The sequence below is a fragment of the Panthera leo genome, chromosome B3 (genome assembly GCF_018350215.1).
Source record: "Panthera leo isolate Ple1 chromosome B3, P.leo_Ple1_pat1.1, whole genome shotgun sequence".
NCBI lineage: Eukaryota > Metazoa > Chordata > Mammalia > Carnivora > Felidae > Panthera > Panthera leo.
In genome coordinates this window covers 121,245,830-121,266,584 of record NC_056684.1, presented here as the reverse complement: position 1 = coordinate 121,266,584, position 20,755 = coordinate 121,245,830, and the positions used below count along the sequence as shown (strand labels likewise).

Below are 20,755 nucleotides of genomic sequence, written 5' to 3'. Positions count from 1 at the left end.
TGTTATATGTATTATATACTGTATTCTTACAATTAAGTATGCTAGAGGGAAGGAAGTGTTATTAAAACCACAAGGAAGTGACATTTGCAGCACGGTACTGTACTTATCGAAAGAAATCCGTGGGTAAGCGGGTCAGTTCAAACCCATGTTATTCAAGGGTCAAATGCACTTACTCTAGATTTCGCTTAGTATTTTTTAAGCAGTTATAAAGCAAAAAGGCCGGATAGTTTTCAAGTAAGTGACTTTTATTTTTCTCTGACATTTCACAGTCGATTTCTACAAAACTTCATACTTCCTCAAAAGAATTCACATTTGGTAAATAAATCTCTACCCTAAAGAATTCATAGCAGGAAAAACACTTCAATATATGCACAAGGGTTACTTTTCTGTTGAAGGACTCATAGTAAAGTCAGACAATACTATAATCAATAAAAAGCAACGACTGTAATAAATTACAAATGTTATTAAACTCCATTCCCATAGCCAATTCAACCAGCAGCTTTTTCTAGATGTGTTTCAACATGGCCAAAAAATCTGCCAAAAGTTCTCTTTAAGGGTTGGTCTGAACTAAGAATTGCTTCTCGCCTTCAGAAGCCAGCAGCCCTGCCACAGTAGTTCATACCAGATCAAAGCATGCTCTCTAAGACCATTCCTACTTACAGCCGTGTGCAACCAATGGAGATCTTTCTGGTCTACTCCGAGGTTCCTCCATTTGCCGATCTGGCTCCTGGCCCCAAACGTCTGGGAGCCTCAACGGACTTCTTCTTCCAAGAACTAGCTTCCCTATTTGGCTTCATCTGCTTACAGCTCCACGAGGGAAGGAACACCCATGCTAACAGCCTAGAGCGACTTCCAACACTAAGTCACACGATCAGAGAAGAGCCGGGGAGGTGCTGCTTCGCCCTGCCACTCAGCAGTGCAGATCGATGATGGCTCTCATCATCTTTTACCATAACAGGAAGGGAAATGCAAACCCTGATCTAGGAAGAAGAGTCCAAGAGGCTTATAGCTCCACAGAGGGTTTTTCTGATGGAATAAATTTGGTTCTCAGCAAGTATGTTCAGATTTTTGACACTCAGTAAGACTCATGACTGGTGCCCAGGCTTTTCTGAATCCACCTGTCTCTCTAGCTTTGCTGCCAACATATTCTGCCAAAAAGGAAGCTTCCTAGCATGGTGCGCAGAGCAGGGCTGTCGTAGTAGCACAGATTCAGGGGAGGCAAAGGGAGTGGGCCAAGAGGAGAATATTCAAAGGAGCCGAGGGTCTGCTTAAAGACACATTTGCTGGGATTTTGAAACTCTTTTTCAGGAAGTAAATGGCAGGTAATAATTCTGCACTGGATCAGGAGAGTGTAGAGATTTCACCAAGCTATTTCTAAATTGGTCAGCCATATGTAAATCATACATGGTGGACAACAAAGTGTGGGCAATCTGAAGTCTTGTCATTTCAAAACTATGTTACAGTTAACAACTACCAGGTAAATCTGAGCATTAGCTTCTGGCCTTGGTAAAACTTCAAGAACATTTTAGTGCAGAAAAGACGAAGCTGGTCATACAGAACTTCTTCTTAAGATAATTTGTACATAGATTTTTCAAGATGATTTTTCAACATTTCAAATTTCAAGATTTCAAATTTCAAAATTTCAAGATTTTTCAACATTTTTAGATGAAAGGATAAAAAGCCTGAAATGCTACTACTTAGAAATCCCATTTACCTTTAGCACGAAGCCGAAAGAATCGGGATCATCTGGAAATTCTTATCACACCCTCCATTTCTAGATGAACTTCAAATAACCAACACCACACCTCTGGCTTTGCTGCCGATATCTAATGCACGTAGGCACCACAGAAGACTCCGCCCCACATCGCTCCACGTCACTGTGACAGGCGACAAACGAAAACTTTGGGTATGAAAATAAAATCGGTACGAAGAATGGTCTCCAATATTTTGGGGACTTCTGTGTCATGACCTCAGGATGGTTTTAATTCAAAGTTTACCAAGCTTAGTAATCATTTCTTTCCTGTTTGACAAAAACAAAAGGAAAAAGAAAAAGTGGCAGCAGAGGGGTTAACTTACATCCATTCTTAGGAACCACGAAGCTACCTTGGAGATTTTCATACATACAACAGGTTGCACTGTTTCAAAAGAGGGGGTGGGGGAAGCACAAATTTCCAGAATCTTCCAGCTCCCAATCAAGAGATGCTGGCCATGTCTACTTTCTTCAGAGTCTAAGTCAAAAAAAAAAAAAAAGAAAAAGAAAAAAGAAAAAAAAAAGCAATTCAGCAATTATAATTCCAGATGGTACCGAATCTATTCCATACTTTAAAAATCTGAAGTATTTTGCCTACCAGTTTAAGTGAAGAGAAATCTGGCTTGGAACTAAAGTGTAAGAGTTCAATGGTGCTACCCTTCTCTCCCCTTGACTTTCCAGTTGAGGAAGACAAAGCTTCACATGATTAAGCGCCTACACCCTCGGCCCAACCTGTGCCCATGGCATTTTAGTTTTCACCCAAGTGGCACGATGCCTTGTGGAACATGAGCACACCTCGTATTTTTCTCTGTGCATAAGATATCCATGAGGAGATCCACAAAGGGATCCTTATGTCACCTACTCCCTGGTTTGACAGATGTCACTCTGTGGACTCATCCCTGTCACTGTGCCCTTGATCACAGTGAGTGAGTGGGATGGTGGGAGGTGGCAGCCAGAAGAGCCCCACACAACCAGCTCGCCCGCTTTGCCCCGTGACCCATCTACCAGCCTGCAGGCTAAGTTAAGGAGGACTCGAGGACACTCCGCATCCGAGGTCCTCAGAAGAACGGAGACGTGTGTAAACTGTGCACAGACCACAGGTTAAGACAGCCAGGTCCTGGCATGTGGCTTCGTAAGTGAACTGCCAGACGGTTTAAGTTTAGAAGGAAAAGCTCTTACATAAGCTCTGGGAAACAGGAGTAGAAACCGCAAGAGTTAAAAAGAACCGCTCAAGTAACAGGGAAATACGCCTCCTGTGTTACATGTCTGGGTGGTCAGAGAACGCTTCTGGGTCGCTGCCTGCACGACTAGAGCCCGATGTTAACGATGCCTGCAGCTTGGCCCAGGCCTGAGGAGCCCTGCTCTTGGTGGCCTCTATAAACAGCTGGGTCTGCTCCTTCAGCTGGTCTAGCTCCGCCTGAGTCGCCTGGTTCTGACGAATCAACTCCTTGGTTTTCAGAGTGATCTCCAGCAGCCCGGACTTGTGCAGGACCACCAGGGTATTCTGGAAGCGCCTGTGCTTGCTCCGCCGCTGCTCCGCGAAGAGGTCGGGGCTGCGGCACAGGTGCTCCGCGGCCCACAGAGGCGAGCCGTAGCTGGCTGACAGCGGCGACAGCGGGGAGCTGCTCTCCAGGCCGTGCAGAGTGCTGTCTGACGCGCAGACGGGGCTGGCGGGGGAGGCAAAGGTCAGGCTGGGGGCTTTGGCCACGTGGCTGCTGGACACGGGCTGAAGAGTCTGTGGGCTCCCGCCTGCCACCAGGGAGGGCACACCCTGCGGGGCGGAGTCCGCGGCGAGCTTGGCGCCTGGGGGTGCCGGTGCGGGGGGCCCTGGTGGCGCGGCACCAGGCTTGGTGGGCTCACTGGAAGACAAGCTCGGCCCAAGTCTCTCCGTGCAGACTTTCTTCTGCACCCCGTTTTCCCTTCTTTCTTCCGGGCTGAGGGAAAGGCCCCTTTTGCCCGGGTGGGGGGCTATTTTGGTGTAAGAATTTAGAATGGGCAAGTAGTTCCTGGAGTCCGACTTTTTCTCGCCGGCGTGACATGGGCTGACGGGAGCGGGCGCGGGCGGATGGAGGAACAGCAGCTGTGGCTGAGCCGAGATCACTTCGAAGGAGGGCTGGACGGTCCACGACTGGAGCTGGGACGAGCTGCCGCCCTGAAAACAAAGGAAAAGAGCGGCACGCTACTGTGACCCGCCGAAAGGAGAGGAGCTGCGGCCTTCTGCCGGATGCTTGTAACGATTTCAACTACAGGGCTTCCTCACATGGGGGGGGGGGGGGGGGCAGCCCTTCTAGAGAACCCGACTGGAAAAGTGGCTGGAAAATCCATCTGAGTCTGGTATCACTGGGCTGTTGTTTTTTAAGCCTACTTACGGGAACACTGAAGGAAATACCGGTTTTTATTCAAGTGCTATCACTGAGAAAAAGAAATTGTAGGTAGGTGAAGCCATGACATGGTTAAGGGCACAACTGAGGCAATTAAAATATGGGCGAGTACAACTGCCTGGCGTAAGTTGAAGTGTGCTAGTCTCAAGCCTACAAATGTGTCTTCACGCCAAAGTCTGTCTTCATTTGGTTATACCTGGAACCTCTTCTACCTGAAACCGACTTTTTTTTAAACTTTTTTTTTTTTTTAATGTTTATTTATTTTTGGGACAGAGAGAGACAGAGCATGAACGGGGGAGGGGCAGAGAGAGAGGAAGACACAGAATCAGAAGCAGGCTCCAGGCTCTGAGCTATCAGCCCAGAGCCCGACACGGGGCTTGAACTCACGGACCGCGAGATCGTGACCTGAGCTGAAGTTGGACGCCCAACGGACTGAGCCACCCAGGCGCCCCCTGAAACCGACTTTTGATTAGAAAGTTACACGTTGTCAGGGCCCCTGCTTTTGAAGTCAGCGATGCCCCAGCAACCAGAAAGCCACTCAAGCGAACAGTGCTTACTTGGTACTTACTAGGGGTTGGCACTGTCTGTGATGGTTTCTGGGGGTGCTTCCATTTAATCTCCCTAACAACCTATGTGGTCCTTACTGTCTCCTTTCATAAATAAGAAATGGAAGCTCAGAAAGTGGAAACGGCTTGCTTTAAGCCTCCAAGCTACTAAGTGACGGAGCTAGGATTCCATCCTGGGTCTGACTCTAAAACCCAGCCTAACCATTCTCTACTCTGCTTTTGTTATGTTACTCCTCAATCATACACTTTTATTCTTCAAGTACTGATCTGGATGGAAGCCTATTAAAGAAGGGCATGGCTACTCGTCTCTAATATTCAAAAGCCAGTCTACTTCCAACTTGGTCCCAAAGATAGGAGTGGCGACGAGGCTAGGAAGAGAGAGAACCCGACAAAGGTTCTTATCCCTGGTGAGGTCATTTGAGTTATCTGAAGAAAGCTATGGACTGTCTTCCCACATCTGCCCACCATTTTGCACACATTTCAGCTTCTTGGATGCCTGGCTAGGAACTTGAGGCCAAATTCAACTATAGTTCATTTGTACAAAGGCTAGGATTACCCGGAGAGCCCATTCTGGGGCCCACTTGGTGTTCAAACATAGCCGGGAGTATCTGTAAGCAATGCTAGGCCCAGCAGCCACACTTCCCTGTCAGAGATCCAAAATTAGGGGTCTTCTGAAGTAGAGGTCAGCCTAGCCCAGTCAGAAGCAAAACTTCAGGCTATCCCGCTAGTCACTCGTGCCCTAAGAATAGCCCCACAAGGCAAATGGATCCAGACAAGATCTAACTCATTGCTTTCCCAAGATGATTTCAGTGGACGGCTCTTACCGCTGCTGTATGCCCCCTGCCCTAATAGATACGTAGCTCATTTGTCCTAATTCTCAGATTTTACAATGTATTATTCACGTTGAAATCATCTGAGGAAACACAGGACAAGATTTTCAGCTTGGATAGGATCTCAGCACATTTCACATAAAGCCTCCACGTTAAAGATGAGCAAACTGAAGTCCACGGTGGTTGAGTAATTACGTGCAAGATCACATGGGCCAGCGGCAGAAATGGAATCAGACCCTCAAAAGAAAAATACCTAAAAGCAAGCAGCAATAATCAAGACATTATGCAATATGAGGAGATTTTTTTTTTAAGCGTATAATTATTTTAATTTTAGAATGTGCCAGATTCTAGCACGTACGAAAAAACAACAAAACAAAACTCCTAGACTACTCCACTAGGTCAGCCTGCCTCCTGGGCCTCCAATCTCCTGATCCAGCCCAGCAGCCATCCCGGAGGTCTTTGTCCTGAAGAATGCAGCTCTGCCGGAAAAGCCTACTCACTCCTCACCCGTGGGCTGTTCTCAGCTCCGGGAGCTGCCAGCCTCGCCTACAACAAAGAAGGCGTATAAACACAGACACAGCAGAAAGGGCTAAGGGAACAGGAGAGGAAGGCAGGGAGAAAAAGAGCCCCAGAGAAAGGAAGCCCTGAGAAGCAGGCGGCACTGGTGGGGCCTGGACAGTCTCATTTGGGCTCCATGTCATGTCTTTATTTTCTCTCTTCATTTCAGTAAGGGGAACTATGCTTCCAGCTGAGATACGATCTGCCAAGTAAAAATCTTCAAATTATTTTCCCAGAGTCACTAGGTTGCCTTGTTGAAAATCAGTTTGTGTTCCTCTGTAACAACTACTAGGTAAACAGTTAAGATCTTAGGGTTTCCTGTGAGGCTCTAGCCATGTTCTTCTTCCTAAGGTGGGAAGGTCCACAACACAAAGCCAGATTTCAAACTCAAGCAGCCTCATCAACGAATGGTCCCATGCGAGAACTGGTATGTTTTAGAGCAAAGGAGGGTAAGGTTAAATGTTCTTTAACAAAATTCAGATGATTGAATTCTCTCTTTCAAACACTGGGTCTTAGCTTACATTGTCATCTAAATCTTCTCTTCTTTCATAGCCAGACAATAATCACACAATATGCATAGTTATATAATAAAGCCCAAAGCAGGGTATTTTTCAATGCCACAACAATGCTGTGTGGAGGCTGCTGGGATGGCCATACCCAAACCAAAGAGCTGCTTTCTCACTAATGACATGGCTTTGGGAGAACATGGAAATCGCCTCTACTTCTCAAACAAATAAATACACCTTTCATTCCTCAATTCAGGGGCAATTCAAATTAAAAAGAGATTCTTTTGTTGCTACCCTCACTTCTGTCAAACGTTAGAATGCACCAGGAAAGTGACGACAGGGGTGCCTGGGTGGCTCAGTCAGTTGAGCGTCCGACTTCGGCTCAGGTCATGATCTCACGGTCTGTGAGTTCTAGCCCCATGTCGGTCTCTGTGCTGACAGCTCGGAGCCTGGAGCCTGCTTCAGATTCTGTGTCTCCCTCTCTCTCTGCCCCTCCCCTGCTCATGCTCTGTCTCTCTCTGTCTCAAAAATAAAGAAAACATTAAGAAAGTGATGACATTTCTGCTTCATTCCTTTATCTGTGACTAAAGAAAGCTGGGGTCCTTTTGGACAAACTAGGAATATAGAAATGAAGTAGGCCTGCCATCTGGAAAATGGGAACACGTGTCATGACTGCTGTGGTCCTGTGGAAAACACTGTCAGCAGTTGAAAGGAAACATCGTCTCCCCAGGACAGAAGTGTGCATTGGTGTGGCACTGGCGGTCTACTTCTAAAATCTCTCTTGGGCAGATAGGGAGAGGCAGGGCACGCAGGAAGCTCGGGAACATTCCCGTGCAGAGACGGCAGGAGATAGTAGTCCCCCTCACCTGTTTGACCAGCACGTTCTTCATGACAACCATCGGGGACAGTGCAGGGAAGGCACTGCCTGCAGTCTTGGAGTTCTGCCTTGGCCTGTCTTCCCGGCCCCAGCCTAAGGCGCTCAGCATGTCCTCGGATTCCATCTGCTCTGCCGAGCTCAGACATTCTGAGCTCCCATCTGGTGGGCAGAAGAGTGGTCAGTTCACTTAGGATCTAGGTGAGGGGCTCTTAAGCAGACCTTCAAAGGAGTCAACAGACTTCTTGAAATGGAATAGAACATTTGTGATAGAAGTTTTTGCGAATTTTTCTGAATGGGTCTTTAGCTTTCATTGTATTCTCAATGGAATCCACAATTATCCCTCCTATCCCCAAAGATTAAGAATCCCTGCCCTAGGACAGCAGGCTTCCTTCTAACTCTGTTACAGACCAGAGCTTGCATCAGTTAGGGTGTATGTGAAAGTAAGCATCACCACCACAGGAGAAATGGGTTGAAGGCTTCAGAGTGAGAGCATTACCTTCAAGCATCTGTTGCTGAAAGGGGAACGGAGTACATGCGTGACCTGGGGCAGGATTAAGACCTTTAGAGGCTCTGGGCACCACAAAATAGAGTTACAATAATAAAAACAAAATGAACCTGTAAACCTCCAAACTTACATCCATGCTGAAATGTAAACAGCTCCAGCCTAAGTTTTCTAATTGTACACTTCTGGGTAAGCTCATCAGAGCTGAAATTTGAAATGTGTCTTTGTTACCCACCTCCACCCAGTTAAGCACCTCTCTTGTGGGTGTCCTAAATGCATGCTGAGTGTGCCTCCTAGGGACCCTGCACAACCGGTGATAGAAAGACACTGCTCTCTACGGTAAAGAAGATAAGGCTGCCCTACGGGAAATCCATACAAAAAAGACTTAATTAGCTACCTGCTAGAGTAAACCAAGAGATTGCTATAACCCTGCTAGTGAGGAGTCTGGGAATACACTAAATGCTCATCAAGAATCTCAGAGTAATTTGGATGAGGCAGGACCGAAATGTGACTATAATTTAAATGAGTGTAACTGTCAACACTTGCATTTAATCAGAATCTCTCGTGATGCTTTTTAGAATTTACAGATGTCGGGGTCCTCCCCTCAATCTGCTGAACTGATTTATCTGGTGCCCAGGAAGTGGATTTTCACAAAGCACAAGTAATCCAAACGTGTGCCTCTAGTTAAGAACCATGGCCAGAAACAAAGGACCTCAGAAGCAAAATGCATACCTAGTGGATGGATCTTGGTTTCTAAATGTCACAGGTGAGTTCAATTCAAGTCTTTGGCAGTAAAAAGTACAAGATGAGCCTGGACGTCTTATTGTCCCCAAAAGCAAGGAAATGTTCAAACATAAATGCGGTCAAGTCAAAAAGACACAGGAACGATCAAGAAGGAGCTTCCACTGGCCAAACTTGGGACAACTTGAGTATCAAAAAGAACAATCATATAGGATTGACAGACTGAATTACAAAAGAATTCCAAGTATCCATAGCGATACTCAAAAAAGGAGGACAAACTCTTCTTTACAGAAGAGTGTCAGCTAATAAAATGTACAAGGAACGATAAAATCAGATCACCCTTTTTAAGCCACAAATGTAGTAACTGATTCAGCTAAGGATAATCAGTGGTGGTTGCAAAAACCACTGGTCAAGAGTTTTGGGGACACAGGAGAGTCACACAGTCTCCAAGTATCATCCCATAAATTACATTCTAATTACAAAGAGAAAAGGATACTTTTACGATAGAGAAATCTGGTACAGGCTTACACACTACCTTAAACAAGTGATCAGCCAGGGCTTCATCAAGAATAAGACAAATTTAGGAGTCTCATCATGTGTTGCGATGGGAAGGATGTAACATCAAAAATGTAGTACTCTGGTAAAAAGGAAATGTTTATCCTGATTCAAATAATGGGGAAAACACCAGAAAAATCCAGAGAGTGAGACATTCTACAAAACAACAGGCTATCTCATTAAAAAATGTCACTGTCATTGTAGCGCCTGGGTGACTCAGTTGGTTGAGTCCGACTTTGGCTCAGGGTATGATTTCACAGTTCGTGGGTTTGAGCCCCGCGTCAGGCTCTGCACTGAGAGCCTGCTTGGGATTCTCTCACTCCCTCTCTCTCTGCCCCTCCCCTGCTCATGTTCTCTCTCAAATAAATAAAATAAACTTGAAAAAAATGTCACTGTGATTAAAAAAACAAAGGAAAGAAGGGAAGGAAAAAAAAGACAAGGCAAGATGAGAAAGCTGTTCTAGACTATATAAGACTAAAAAGGACAACTAAATGAAATGCCCAATCCTCAACTGCATCCTGGATCCAAAACCAACAAATACACAAAAAGACAAACAAAGGACATTATTGAGACAATGGGGAAAATCTGAATATGGACTATAGCTCATTAATAACTACATCAAGGTGAAAATTCTCGGTTACGACAATGATATTATAATTATACAGGTTATTCTTTTTGGAGATTTGTACTTAAGTAGTTACGGACAAAGGGTCAAGTGTTTGCGACTTACTTTCAAATAGTTCAGTACATAAATACATTTTTTACACATGCACGTTTAGATTATATTATATATATATTTATGTGTGTGTATAAAGAGGTGTGCTTGTGTATAGAGAGAGCAATATGGCAAAATGGTATCACTCAGTGGATCTGAATGAAAGACATTTGTGACACTCACTTTTGTGTAGATTTGAAGTTTTTCAAAATACAAAGTTGGGGAAATAACTAAAATGGGAATAATTAAATATGGAAAAATAATTACAATGGGAAAAACTACCTTGGTTTTACAAATCACATCACACTCCCAGGTAACTGGAACAATAACTCCTTGAACTAACTCACTGGCACCTGGCCCAGGAGCGGCCAGAGGCATCCACTGGGGCCATTTTCGGGGGCATAATGAGTTAGATTATTTTTAATATCATCTTGTATCTGAACAACTCAATGCTTCTGAAAGCACTTCTACATAGACAATAAGGAAACTATCAGAAAAACTATGCCCCAGACTTTGGGACATACTACCGAACAACCGGCCTGACGAGGTTGAGGTTGTCGAACGGTATCCTGAAATGTCAACATATTGGGAATAATAGGTGATAGGATTATGGAGAATGTTTCGTTTCTTCTTTACATGTTCCTAAATTTCTAAGCTTCCTCAATGAGCATGCATTACCTTCACAGTAAGAAAAAAGGACGAAAAACAAACATGATAATAAAAGTAAGAGGTATTAGGCCTACGATGTTTCCCAAACCAGTCTGATCACAGAAATCACCAGAAACACTTGTAAAAAAATAAAATAAAATCCACCTTTCCTGAAGGCCCTCCCCCAGACCCTTGCTATCACAATCTCCAGGAGAGGGGTCTGGTGATCAGTATTTTTTTTTTTTTTTTCCTCTCTCACAGCCCCGAGAAAATGAACCCTGTCCACTAGGAACCATGATCTTGGACTTCTCCCCTCCAGAACTGTGAGACAATAAATTTGTTTTCTGAGCCGCCCAATTTATGACACTCTGTTGTGGCAGTCCTAGCAAACTCATACATTATCCTAACCAACAGAAGTCTGGCTGGAGTAACCTCAGCTTAATACAGGACAATATTCTTACCATCCAGATAACAGGAACTACACACATTTCCAGGAGCCCACCCAAACTTCCACCGTAAGCTTAGCCCATTCCCTGATCAGCAGCTTTGGCCAAAGCTCAGTACATATGGAATGCCAAAGCAACGGAACCTTCTGACTGTCCTATGGAAGTACAACTTTATCACACAGCAGCGTGTTAGTCACACCAAATGTAGGTTTATTTTAGTCCCCACACAGAATATTTGCATTCCAGTGTCGCAACTGTGAGCATCCCAGCCAAAGTGTATTCCCCATTACTGACTACTCCTAATCAATCACTGAGTGAATAAATGATAAATGAGGTGGATTTGGCTGACACTGACCTAAAGAATTTCACCAGAGCTTTCCAGAATACTGGGCAATGGTGTCAAAAGGTAGGGCCTCTGGAAACACATGTCCCTGGATTCAAATCCCAGCTCTACCACTGACCAGTTGCACGATCCTGAAAATTATGTAATCTTTCTATGCCTCAGTTTCCTCATCTGTAAAATGGAGAACATAATACTTTCTCACAGGATAGTTATTATGATTTATTGTACGTGAACTGTGATCTATGCAGCGATGGGCTGCAGCTGGTTCTTACCGGCTCATAAGGACTGGTGGTATACATCTTTTCTAGTTCCCCAAATCCTCCCATCCCCACATTCAGTAACATCTTATTAGTAGCCTGAAATTAATTGGTCCTGGTGAGAGTACATACATCATGGAGACTGGCAAACATTATTCATCAGGGCCAGCCATTGGTTATATAGAACTTCTATGGTAAATTCTATATAAATGTTAACGTCATTATCATTACTCAGGAGGTACACCGATCCCCTTGTGAGTCTGAGAAGGCATGCTGCTAATTAAATAAATAACACTGATGAAATTCCTTCAGCAATTGATTACCTCAGGGGAATTAGTATATACCTGGGTGGTGGTGACTGGTATTTTTAACAAGAACCTCAGATGAGCCTTGTGATGAGTCAAGCTTGGGAAACAATGCTGAGAGAGAAGAAAAACCCAAAGGGCTATAAGCTGGCCCTCCCTTCACTGGACTGTCCCTATTCTAGTCCTTCGATCGGCTGGTGCTCTGTTCCTCTCTGAGCAACTGTCTATTTATAATTTGGCTTCTCGTGCAGCATGCCTACAGGCAGAAAACATACCCCTCTAGGGATGAGAGAGTTCTAATTTTCCTAACAGCTGCATTTCTCACTATAAATTAATAAATCAACAAGATGGATTGATAAGTCTCTGTGAAGCTGGATAACATAAATCTTCCTCTCGGGAGGGCTCTGCTCTCAGGATGCTGACCCAGCCAGAATCCCCTGGCTTCATCTCTCTGCATCCTCTGGACCAAAAATGTTGACCCCAGAGCCATACTGAAGTCACTGAAACACTCAAATGTGGAAACAGAAGTGCCGGGCACAAAATTAAATGATTCACTGCATATGCAGCTAGCCCTTTCAGATAAGGTTTGAAACAAACTAATGAGGAAAACCGTTCTACTTTCTTGTCTCTAGTAGATTCTCAAGTTTGGAACTGAGGCTCTCCAAGCCCAAATACAAACGCACAGGTACTGGCAGGGATGGGTTGTGGCGGGGAAATGTTTTTAAACACAGCAAATTACTTTCTTGGTAAAAACAGCTGTCTTAAATCACATACTACTCCTGTTTCGTTTGCTACATGGAGACAGCATGCAGCAGTACTTTTTTCCCAGCAATGTAGCTGTTCCTATGAAAAAGGAGCTCAGACAACAGAATTGCCAGTATTTAAATATTTTTTTCCCACTAACTTTGCAACGGCTGGAAATGTAAGGTTTAAAGTTGAGAGTCTGCACTGGAAAAAGATGTCAGATCATTCCTTCAGAACTAACCCCAGTGACTCTGCTGGGTAAGTGGCCCACCAGGTGGCACCAGAATTACCATTTTAAGAGATCAGAGAGTTATTTATCTTGTACATGAAAGCTTCCCACCTTTATCACACAAATGAGTTCTAGGGAGGGCGTTTTTCAGGCAAATCATTCATCACAATGTGGAAGGAATAAGGTATTTTTAACCTGAAAATCCAGAGTCCTTATCTGACTCAGCAGCTGCCATGCTGTGCTGACGAGCCACTTTCTTCATCTCTGTGCCTTTGCCCAGTTTGGCCGAGAGTCTTCTGGGGCTCTCTCTGGGTGGGTTTTTCCTCTCCATGTTTTACCGGGCTAGAAGTGGATTCATCAAGTCCTGTCTTTCATCTGGATTGCCCTGTGAGACACAACAATTACATAAGAAGACACTGCCTGGAGAGCTGAAACAGGTGATCCAAACGGTGAGGAAAGGAAGGGCAAAGAACACTGGCCTCGCCCACTTCCTCTGTATTTTCCCAGAGGTCTCAGCTTACAAAGGCTTCAAGTCTGCTAAACACTAGAACGATTTCCACCCAAAAGAAGGTTCACTGTCCTCTCCTGTCCTCAAATTCCATTACGAATTCAGGGCACACAAACCACACTCAGTGGAAGCTTTGTAAACTGCGAACAAAGGCACACTTGATTAGGCTTTTTGGAAGGGGCAACTCCCCCTGCTCCCTGAGGGAGTGAGGAGAGGTAATGCCCACCTCGGACAAGGCTTGCTTTCCCAGCGTGCACTGGCGGGCTCTGGACTGCCACCTCCCGTAACACAGTTGCTCAAATGAACCTTTCACTTCTTTGGGTGAGGTACTAAACAGAGTAAACACAGCTCCTCATACAAGCTACATACAAGAACTTTTCTGCACAAAAGTAAGATCATATATAACTGTGCTTCGATTCTACACAAGTCCACACACGACATTATTGCTGTTAATGTCCTCCTCGGTTGCTATTCCATTTTACAGAGAAGGAAGGTGAGGCTCAGCTAAGTTACACTCAGTCGTTTAGAAATACTTGTCAGGTGCCCACTATGAAGCAGGCATTGGGCTAGGACCAGTACAAAGTGAATAGAACAGACATGGTCTCTACCTTCCTGGAGCTTGCGGTCTAAATAGCCAGCCAGACATTAATCAACCAATTCTACAATTACTTAATTACTATTTGATAACAGCTATGAAAGGGAGGGGCTGACAGTCTGAGGGGACTGGGCAAAAGAAGGCTTTCCTGAGGAAGTGACATGTAGCCCAGGATCTGGAGAAGCCAGGGAAAGGGGGCTGGGTGGGGTGTAGAAGTGAGAATGCCCTAAAGGTGCAAAGAGTCTGACACATTCAAAGAGTTGAGAGGCCAGGGAGGCCAGAGCACAGTGAATGGGGGGGGTGGGGGGGGGGAAGGTTGAAGGCCATGCACTTGTGCCTCGACGGATTGGTGAGGGCCAGACAGGCAGTGCCTTATGACCCATGATCAGGTCAGCATCTTAAAAGCATTTTGGATGCTGAACTGAGATTCAAATGGAGAGAGGCAAGAGAGGTGCTGAGGTCATTCGGATACTGCCCCGGTAGCCAGGTGGATTAAAGTGGTGGCAATGGAAATGGAGAGAAGTGAACAGACCGGAGACGTATGCGGGAGTAAGACTTGGGGCTTGGTGACTGCATGTTGGGGGTGTAGATGGTGGTACCACTTCCTAAGCTAAGCAGCCCAAGAAGAGCACGAAAGAGATTGGGTGGGGTGGCTAGGCTGTTCCAGTCTTGGTCACATAGAGTAGTGGCTGTGGGCCATCCAGGTGGAGATGCCGGGTGGGCTGTCACATGCACAAGTAGGAGCCCCGAAAAGCTGAAGAAGCCTACGCTTGCCCCACTGACACACAACTGGTCCACAGCAGACCTAGAACTTGGCTAACAGTGCAAAGAATGAGACAAATGAGCCCTTCAAAGGGCTGGCAGAGGCTGGGAACATTCCAGATATTTTAACAAGGCTGTCCGAGTCCCCACAGAATGGCAGGGGTGAGGATGGCACGAGAGGAATACACAAAGGATACTTCAGGGATAAAGAGAATGGGGAAAACGACAATAACAATGAAAACTGGGGAGGTGCTATGGTCTGAATGTTTGTGTCCCCCCAGAATTCCTATGTTGCAACTCTGACCCCCAAAGAGGATGGTATTAGGAGGCAGGGCCTTTGGGAGCTGCTTACATCATGGAGGTGGACACTCACGAATGGGATTATAAAGGAGGCTCCGGAGAGATCCCTTTCCCCTTCCACCACATGAGGACAGTGAAACAGACTGTGACCCGGAAGAGGGCCCTCACCTGAGTGTGCCGGCACCCTGATCTTGGACTTCGAGCCTCTAGAACTGTGAGAAATACGTCTTTGTTGTTTAAAAGCTACCCAGTCTGTGGTATTTCGTTACTGCAGCATGAAAGAGATGGAAACAATGCCTGGTGAAGTTTTTTTTTTTTTTTTTAATTTTTTTTTTTTTTTAACGTTTATTTATTTTTGGGACAGAGAGAGACAGAGCATGAACGGGGGAGGGGCAGAGAGAGAGGGAGACACAGAATCAGAAGCAGGCTCCAGGCTCTGAGCCATCAGCCCAGAGCCCGATGCGGGGCTCGAACTCACGGGCTGTGAGATCGTGACCTGAGCTGAAGTCGGACCCTCAACCCACTGAGCCACCCAGGCGCCCCTGGTGAAGTTTTAATTCACAGTCCATTTGCCCTTCTGAGTGGAGAGAGACACAAGCTCCATGCCAAAGGGCACCGTATCTGGAATACCCCGAAACGCCAGGCCTGAATGCTTCTCTAGCAGAGGATCTAGTGAAGAAGCAGAGGAGCGATTCAGGATAAAAATTAAAAACAAACGTATTTACAAGCATCCTTGAGCAACCCTCTTGCTCATACTTTTGCATACAGAGTGGACTGAAGGGAACACATCTGAACGAGACTAAATTTTATTTAAAAAAATTGTTTTTAAGTTTATGTATTTATTTTTGAGAGAAAGAGACTCTGAGAGGCAGAGAGAGAGAGAGAGAGAATCCCAAGCAAGCTCTATGCTGTCAGCTCGGAGCCCAGTGAAGGGGTAGATCTCATGAACCCTGAGATCGTGACCTGAACCAAAATCAAGAGTCAGGACTCTTAATCGACTGAGCCATCCAGGCACCCCTGAATGAGGCTGAATTTTAAACACGACTACAAGTAAAAAGTATTTTGTACCATAGCTAACTCATGTAAAGGGACTGGCTTCCCCATTCAACCCATGTCAAACTAAGCACTCTTCCACAGGTCCCAAGTTAAGTCCTATGAACATAAAAGATAAGACAATGGCCCCCGCCCATCTCGCATAGCACCATCTTGCAAAGCAATGTCTCTATTGGGTGGCTATGAAATTTGACAGCATGAATAATCCAGTTTAAAAAGTAAACCAAAATGTAAAACTGTATTTCTAATTAAATCAGGATCCTTTTGTATGGAACCCAACAAATGTGCAGTTTCTTTTCCCTGAAATAATACCATCCAAAAGTGAATAGGAAGCTTCTTCAAAAGGGAAGTAGATATAGCTTGTGGATGGGCAATCACTTATTCAGGCCTGACTTACTTTCTTACTTATTATTACAGGGCGTGCGCAAGAGCTGGTTAGGAGCAGAAAGAGGGAGAATCCCAAGCAGGTTCCATGCCCAGCGCAGAGCCCAATTTGGGGCCTGGTCCTACGACCAGGAGACCTTGACTGAGCCACCCAGGCGACCCCAGGTATTTTAGATAAAGCATCCCAATTTAGTCTACAATCCTTTCGACAATGAAAAAAAAAAAATGACTATTATTAAAGTGTAGCCAATACAGCTACAGAAGATACACAGGAGGGGCACCTGGGTGGCTCAGTAGGTTAAGTGTCTGACTTCAGCTCAGGTCATGATCTCCTGATTCTTTAGTTCGAGCCCCACATTGGGCTCTGTGCTGACAGCTTAGAGACTGGAGCCTACTTTGGATTCTGTGTCTCCCTCTCTCTGCTCCTCCCCTGCTCATGCTCTGTCTCTGTCTCAAAAATAAACATTAAAAAAAAAAGATACATAGGAATTTTCTGGCTCATTGGAAATGTGCAGGACAATACTAATTGTGGAATCAAAACACAAATGTTGAAATAGGTTAAAAGAGAACAGATGCAAAAATACTAAGTCTTAGAGAATGAGTGGTCGTTGGAAATAACGCATAATCCACTTTAGAATAGCAAATTGAGGGGTGCTGGGGTGGCTCAGTCGGTTAAGCATCCAACTCTTGATCTCAGCTCAGGTCATGATCTCATGGTCTGTGAGATCAAGCCCGGAGTTGGGCTCGGTGCTGACAGCATGAAGACTGTTTGGGTTTCTCTCTCTCCCCCGCCCCTCCTACCCTTCTCCAGTTTGTGCACATGTGTGCACTTTGCTCTCTCTCTCAAAATCAATAAATAAACTTAAAAAACCAAAAAGAATAGCCATTGACTACTTTGGATGTGAAAGTGACTAAAAGTATGAAAGCCTCTGCCCTAAGTAATGTTCTGCCTTAGGGTCTTAGGAAAGTTCAAGCGGGATGGACAATGAAAGGTTACATCATCCCACCTTGACCTCTCTTCTCTGCGAGGAAACGTTACTTCCTTCCTGAGAGTGGCACCAGGGACATCAATTAGCCAGTGAACAACAGACCCACTCATACACAGCACCACGAGGCCCTCAGCAGGAGAGAAGAACACAGAGTAATGGCATTTACTACCGCTGTTGTCAAACCCAGGGCCATGCAAATGGCAGTCTGAAAACCTTAAGATTCTTTTTCCTCCTCAATATTATTTTACCACAAAGTCAGGTGTTCATAAGCTGACTAGCAGTCAAAAATAGGTTACTAAGCCCTTACCCACCATGCCGTCCCCTGCTTCCTGGCACTGACTGGAAACCACGAATGCTGCTTTACAAACATCTGAGATCCTCACGTGCCGGACTCCGCACTGAAAGGACTCCAACCTAAGTTCCCCAGATTCTCAGAATGGACCCTAATCGAACCTTTGGTAACTGCGTATGTAACATATTATCCAAATAGTTCCCAGACAGAATAGTACACATAAAACTCATAAGGGAAAGTGAATCGATAAAATACATAAATTGATATAAATAGGTGTATAAGATAAAACTCTAACAAGTGTGCCATAGCACTTCTATTTTTATACCTCTTACATTGGAGTCTAGTTATTTGTCTCCTCAACCTCAAGAGTTGTTTTTTTCATCTTTGCAACTTCAGCCCCACCCCCCTCCCATTAATGTGTGAGGTACTCAACAGAATAAAACATTCCAACAAACCTTCCATCCTGCTGAGTCTTGCGGACAGCCTAGCAGCTTAGCTGTCACTGAAATACCTGAACAGCTTGAATGAAGGTCAAGACTGTGCATCTCCAAACACCGTGGTCACCTCAAGACCTACCTTCCAGACCCAACTTCCTTATTCTAAGGTGAAGCCTTAGGAAAAAATCCACCAACCAAATTAAAAGGTTGTCTAATCCACAAACAATCTTTATGGAGATTTAGGCTTATGATAAAAAGGAGACCCAATGTTTACAAGGATTTGAAATGCTGCTCTCGGGACTTTCCTTTTATAGACACCTGGCAACTTTCCCAAGAGCTCAAGTTCCCTTTAAAATGTGTCACGTGCATAGCATGCGTGCATGGACAGAGGTGTGAGGTGAAAGCCCAGAGGCTTAAATACAAAAAAGGACAAGGCCATAGAAAACTAAGACCTTACCACCCCCAAAATCATGAGTAATCCCAGTTAGAATTATAAATACATTACTAGCTTTTCTTTTGAGGTTTGTTTTCTTTTGGTCTCCAAAGATACCATTCTGGGGAAATGTCTATGTGTTTTAACAGGGGGCTGTGGGGGACCAACCCATCTACCTAAATCTCAAATATTCATTTTCCCCTTGGCATCCATTTCCATTCTCCAACTTGGCTGCAAATTTATGTCAAAGATCCTGAACCCCAATTCCATACAATGTCCTCTGTTTGGAACCAGATATGGCTCACTCCATCTCCTCCTTCAAAGAGGAGATGAGATTAGAGAATTTCTCCAAATCCCCTGCTTCCAGAAGGGTTCACAGTAACAGTGCCCACCTCCCCATTCGCACCAGCCCACGCTGCATCTGTGCCAGACAGCAGAAGCACCCTCCAGGCATCCAACAGCCTGCCAGCTCAGCAGGGCAGAACTGGGCAGACCCTAGGACTGTGCTGTGACTGGCATACCACCAGGCTCCCAGGGCAAACGCCCAGGCAATGCATACTGCCAGGACTTGGGCAATAACACGGAGTCTGGCTGCGGCCTGTGCCCTGGGCCTGGATCAGCGCTCCCCGAAACCCACCCACTAACTTCTTACTTGGCAACACCCACCTTCTCCTCTACCTCCCCACCCCCTGGCACCATACCTGGCAAGCTGGCCACCCAGGGGAAATAACCAGCCAAGTGGGTGACAGCACACCTGCGTCCCAGGCCCAGGACCGGGCACTGTGTCCACCCCCAAACTGGAGGCCCAGGACTCTCACCGGCTCACCAGCCTCGCGCCCACTCACCTGCCCATTCCCTGCCCCTCTGCTCACAGCTCTGCAGGCCTGCAGGCTCTCCGCCCGCTGCCCAGACTCTCAGCAGGGTTAGACGGGGGCCCACCCTTCCTGAGTGCGTACCCAACTCGTTCCCCACACAAACCCTCTCCCCACACACAGCCTCTAGGCACCTGCGATCCCCTCTCCCATGCAGCTTCGCCCCTCGCAGCAAAAGCACCAACTATAAGCGGAACAGCCGCACCGCCTCCCGCTCCCACCATTTGGCCCTCCAGTCCCCTGAAAGTCCGGGTGCTCTCTCTTGCCTACGTCGCTCCCCTTCTCTCTCTCCTACTCCTGCCTCCTCTCCCCACGCACCCCGCGCAAACCCTCTGCCCCCGAGCCCAGCCCTCCCTCTCTCACCTAGGGCCGAGGTCGCCTCTCCACGACCGGACCCGCGGGTCAGGTGGCGCATGCGCGAGCCCGGCCCCGCGGCTCCATGACAACCCCGTCGTCGCCCAGTCTCAAGCTACCCCTCCACCTCCCGCCCATTTCTCCTCCCCGCGCCTCCTCGGCTGAATTCTCCAGCCACGTGACTCGGCTCGGAGGACCCGGCACCATGGAGACTGTCGGCGGTACTCCTAGAAGGGCCCTTCGCGGGAAGGCGAGGCCGGCACCCCTCTCCGAGGGCCGCGGACGTCCCTAAGAGGCCTGCGCGCTCTCCGAGGAAGGCGGGCGTCTCTATGGTTGATTCTGCGCGTTCGCCGCCATCTTGTACAGGGGACCTTGAACGAGGAGCCGCGGGGGCACTGCTTTGAGGCGGGGTTTGGAGGAGCGGCGGGTGGGCGGGCTTCTAGCAGACGGCAGGTGGCGTGATTCTCCTGTGGGAGCCGGTGGAGATTGGCCAGGGGGAACTGGCTCTCCCGGTGTGTACGCGGGGACACCCTTAGGGTTGGGGACCGGGACCCGCCGGGTGACGTGCACGTGAGGCGGAGGCGGTGGCGTCAGGCGTGGGAGGAGGGGTTGCCACCCTTGCAGACGTCTGGGCCCGGCGGAGGCGTGTCTGAGAGCCGCGCGCGCGCGCTGCTCACGTTTTTGCCACGCCTGCCGCGGCGGTTGGCTAGCGTTCCAGTCTCCCTCCAGAGACAGGCTTCCACGAGGCAGGGACGCAATCAGTATTTCTGTTGGATGGTTTCATGTCATTTGACGTCTGAGTCCCTTTGTCTGGTGCTACTGT

At 46.7% G+C, this 20,755-nt stretch overlaps 1 protein-coding gene across 3 annotated transcripts; it reads right to left on the bottom strand.

Annotated features, from left to right (window-relative positions):
* Positions 1-224: 224 nt before the first annotated feature.
* On the bottom strand, positions 225-20,617 carry CIPC (CLOCK interacting pacemaker). Of its 3 annotated transcripts, none has more exons than XM_042943891.1 (4): positions 19,942-20,615; positions 13,149-13,338; positions 7,458-7,627; positions 225-3,902 (listed from the first exon to the last, which is right to left on the bottom strand). In XM_042943891.1, the coding sequence occupies exons 2-4, from the start codon at positions 13,282-13,284 to the stop codon at positions 3,009-3,011; spliced, it is 1,200 nt and encodes a 399-aa protein (XP_042799825.1). In that variant the 5' UTR covers positions 13,285-13,338; positions 19,942-20,615; the 3' UTR covers positions 225-3,008. The 3 variants fall into 3 exon arrangements, with proteins under 3 accessions (XP_042799825.1, XP_042799826.1, XP_042799827.1); XM_042943892.1 differs by lacking the exon at positions 19,942-20,615 and adding an exon at positions 15,287-15,412; XM_042943893.1 differs by lacking the exon at positions 13,149-13,338 and having other exon boundaries at positions 19,942-20,617.
* Positions 20,618-20,755: the final 138 nt, after the last annotated feature.

Excerpts from the sequence above, each read along its gene's own strand:
- CIPC (XM_042943891.1), bottom strand. The coding sequence starts at position 13,284 with ATGGAGAGGAAAAACCCACCCAGAGAGAGCCCCAGAAGACTCTCGGCC. Across the intron at positions 7,628-13,148 it reads TAAGGACTCTGGATTTTCAG|ATGGGAGCTCAGAATGTCTG; the intron begins GTTAAAAATACC and ends TCTGCCCACCAG. Across the intron at positions 3,903-7,457 it reads AGAACGTGCTGGTCAAACAG|GGCGGCAGCTCGTCCCAGCT; the intron begins GTGAGGGGGACT and ends CTTTGTTTTCAG.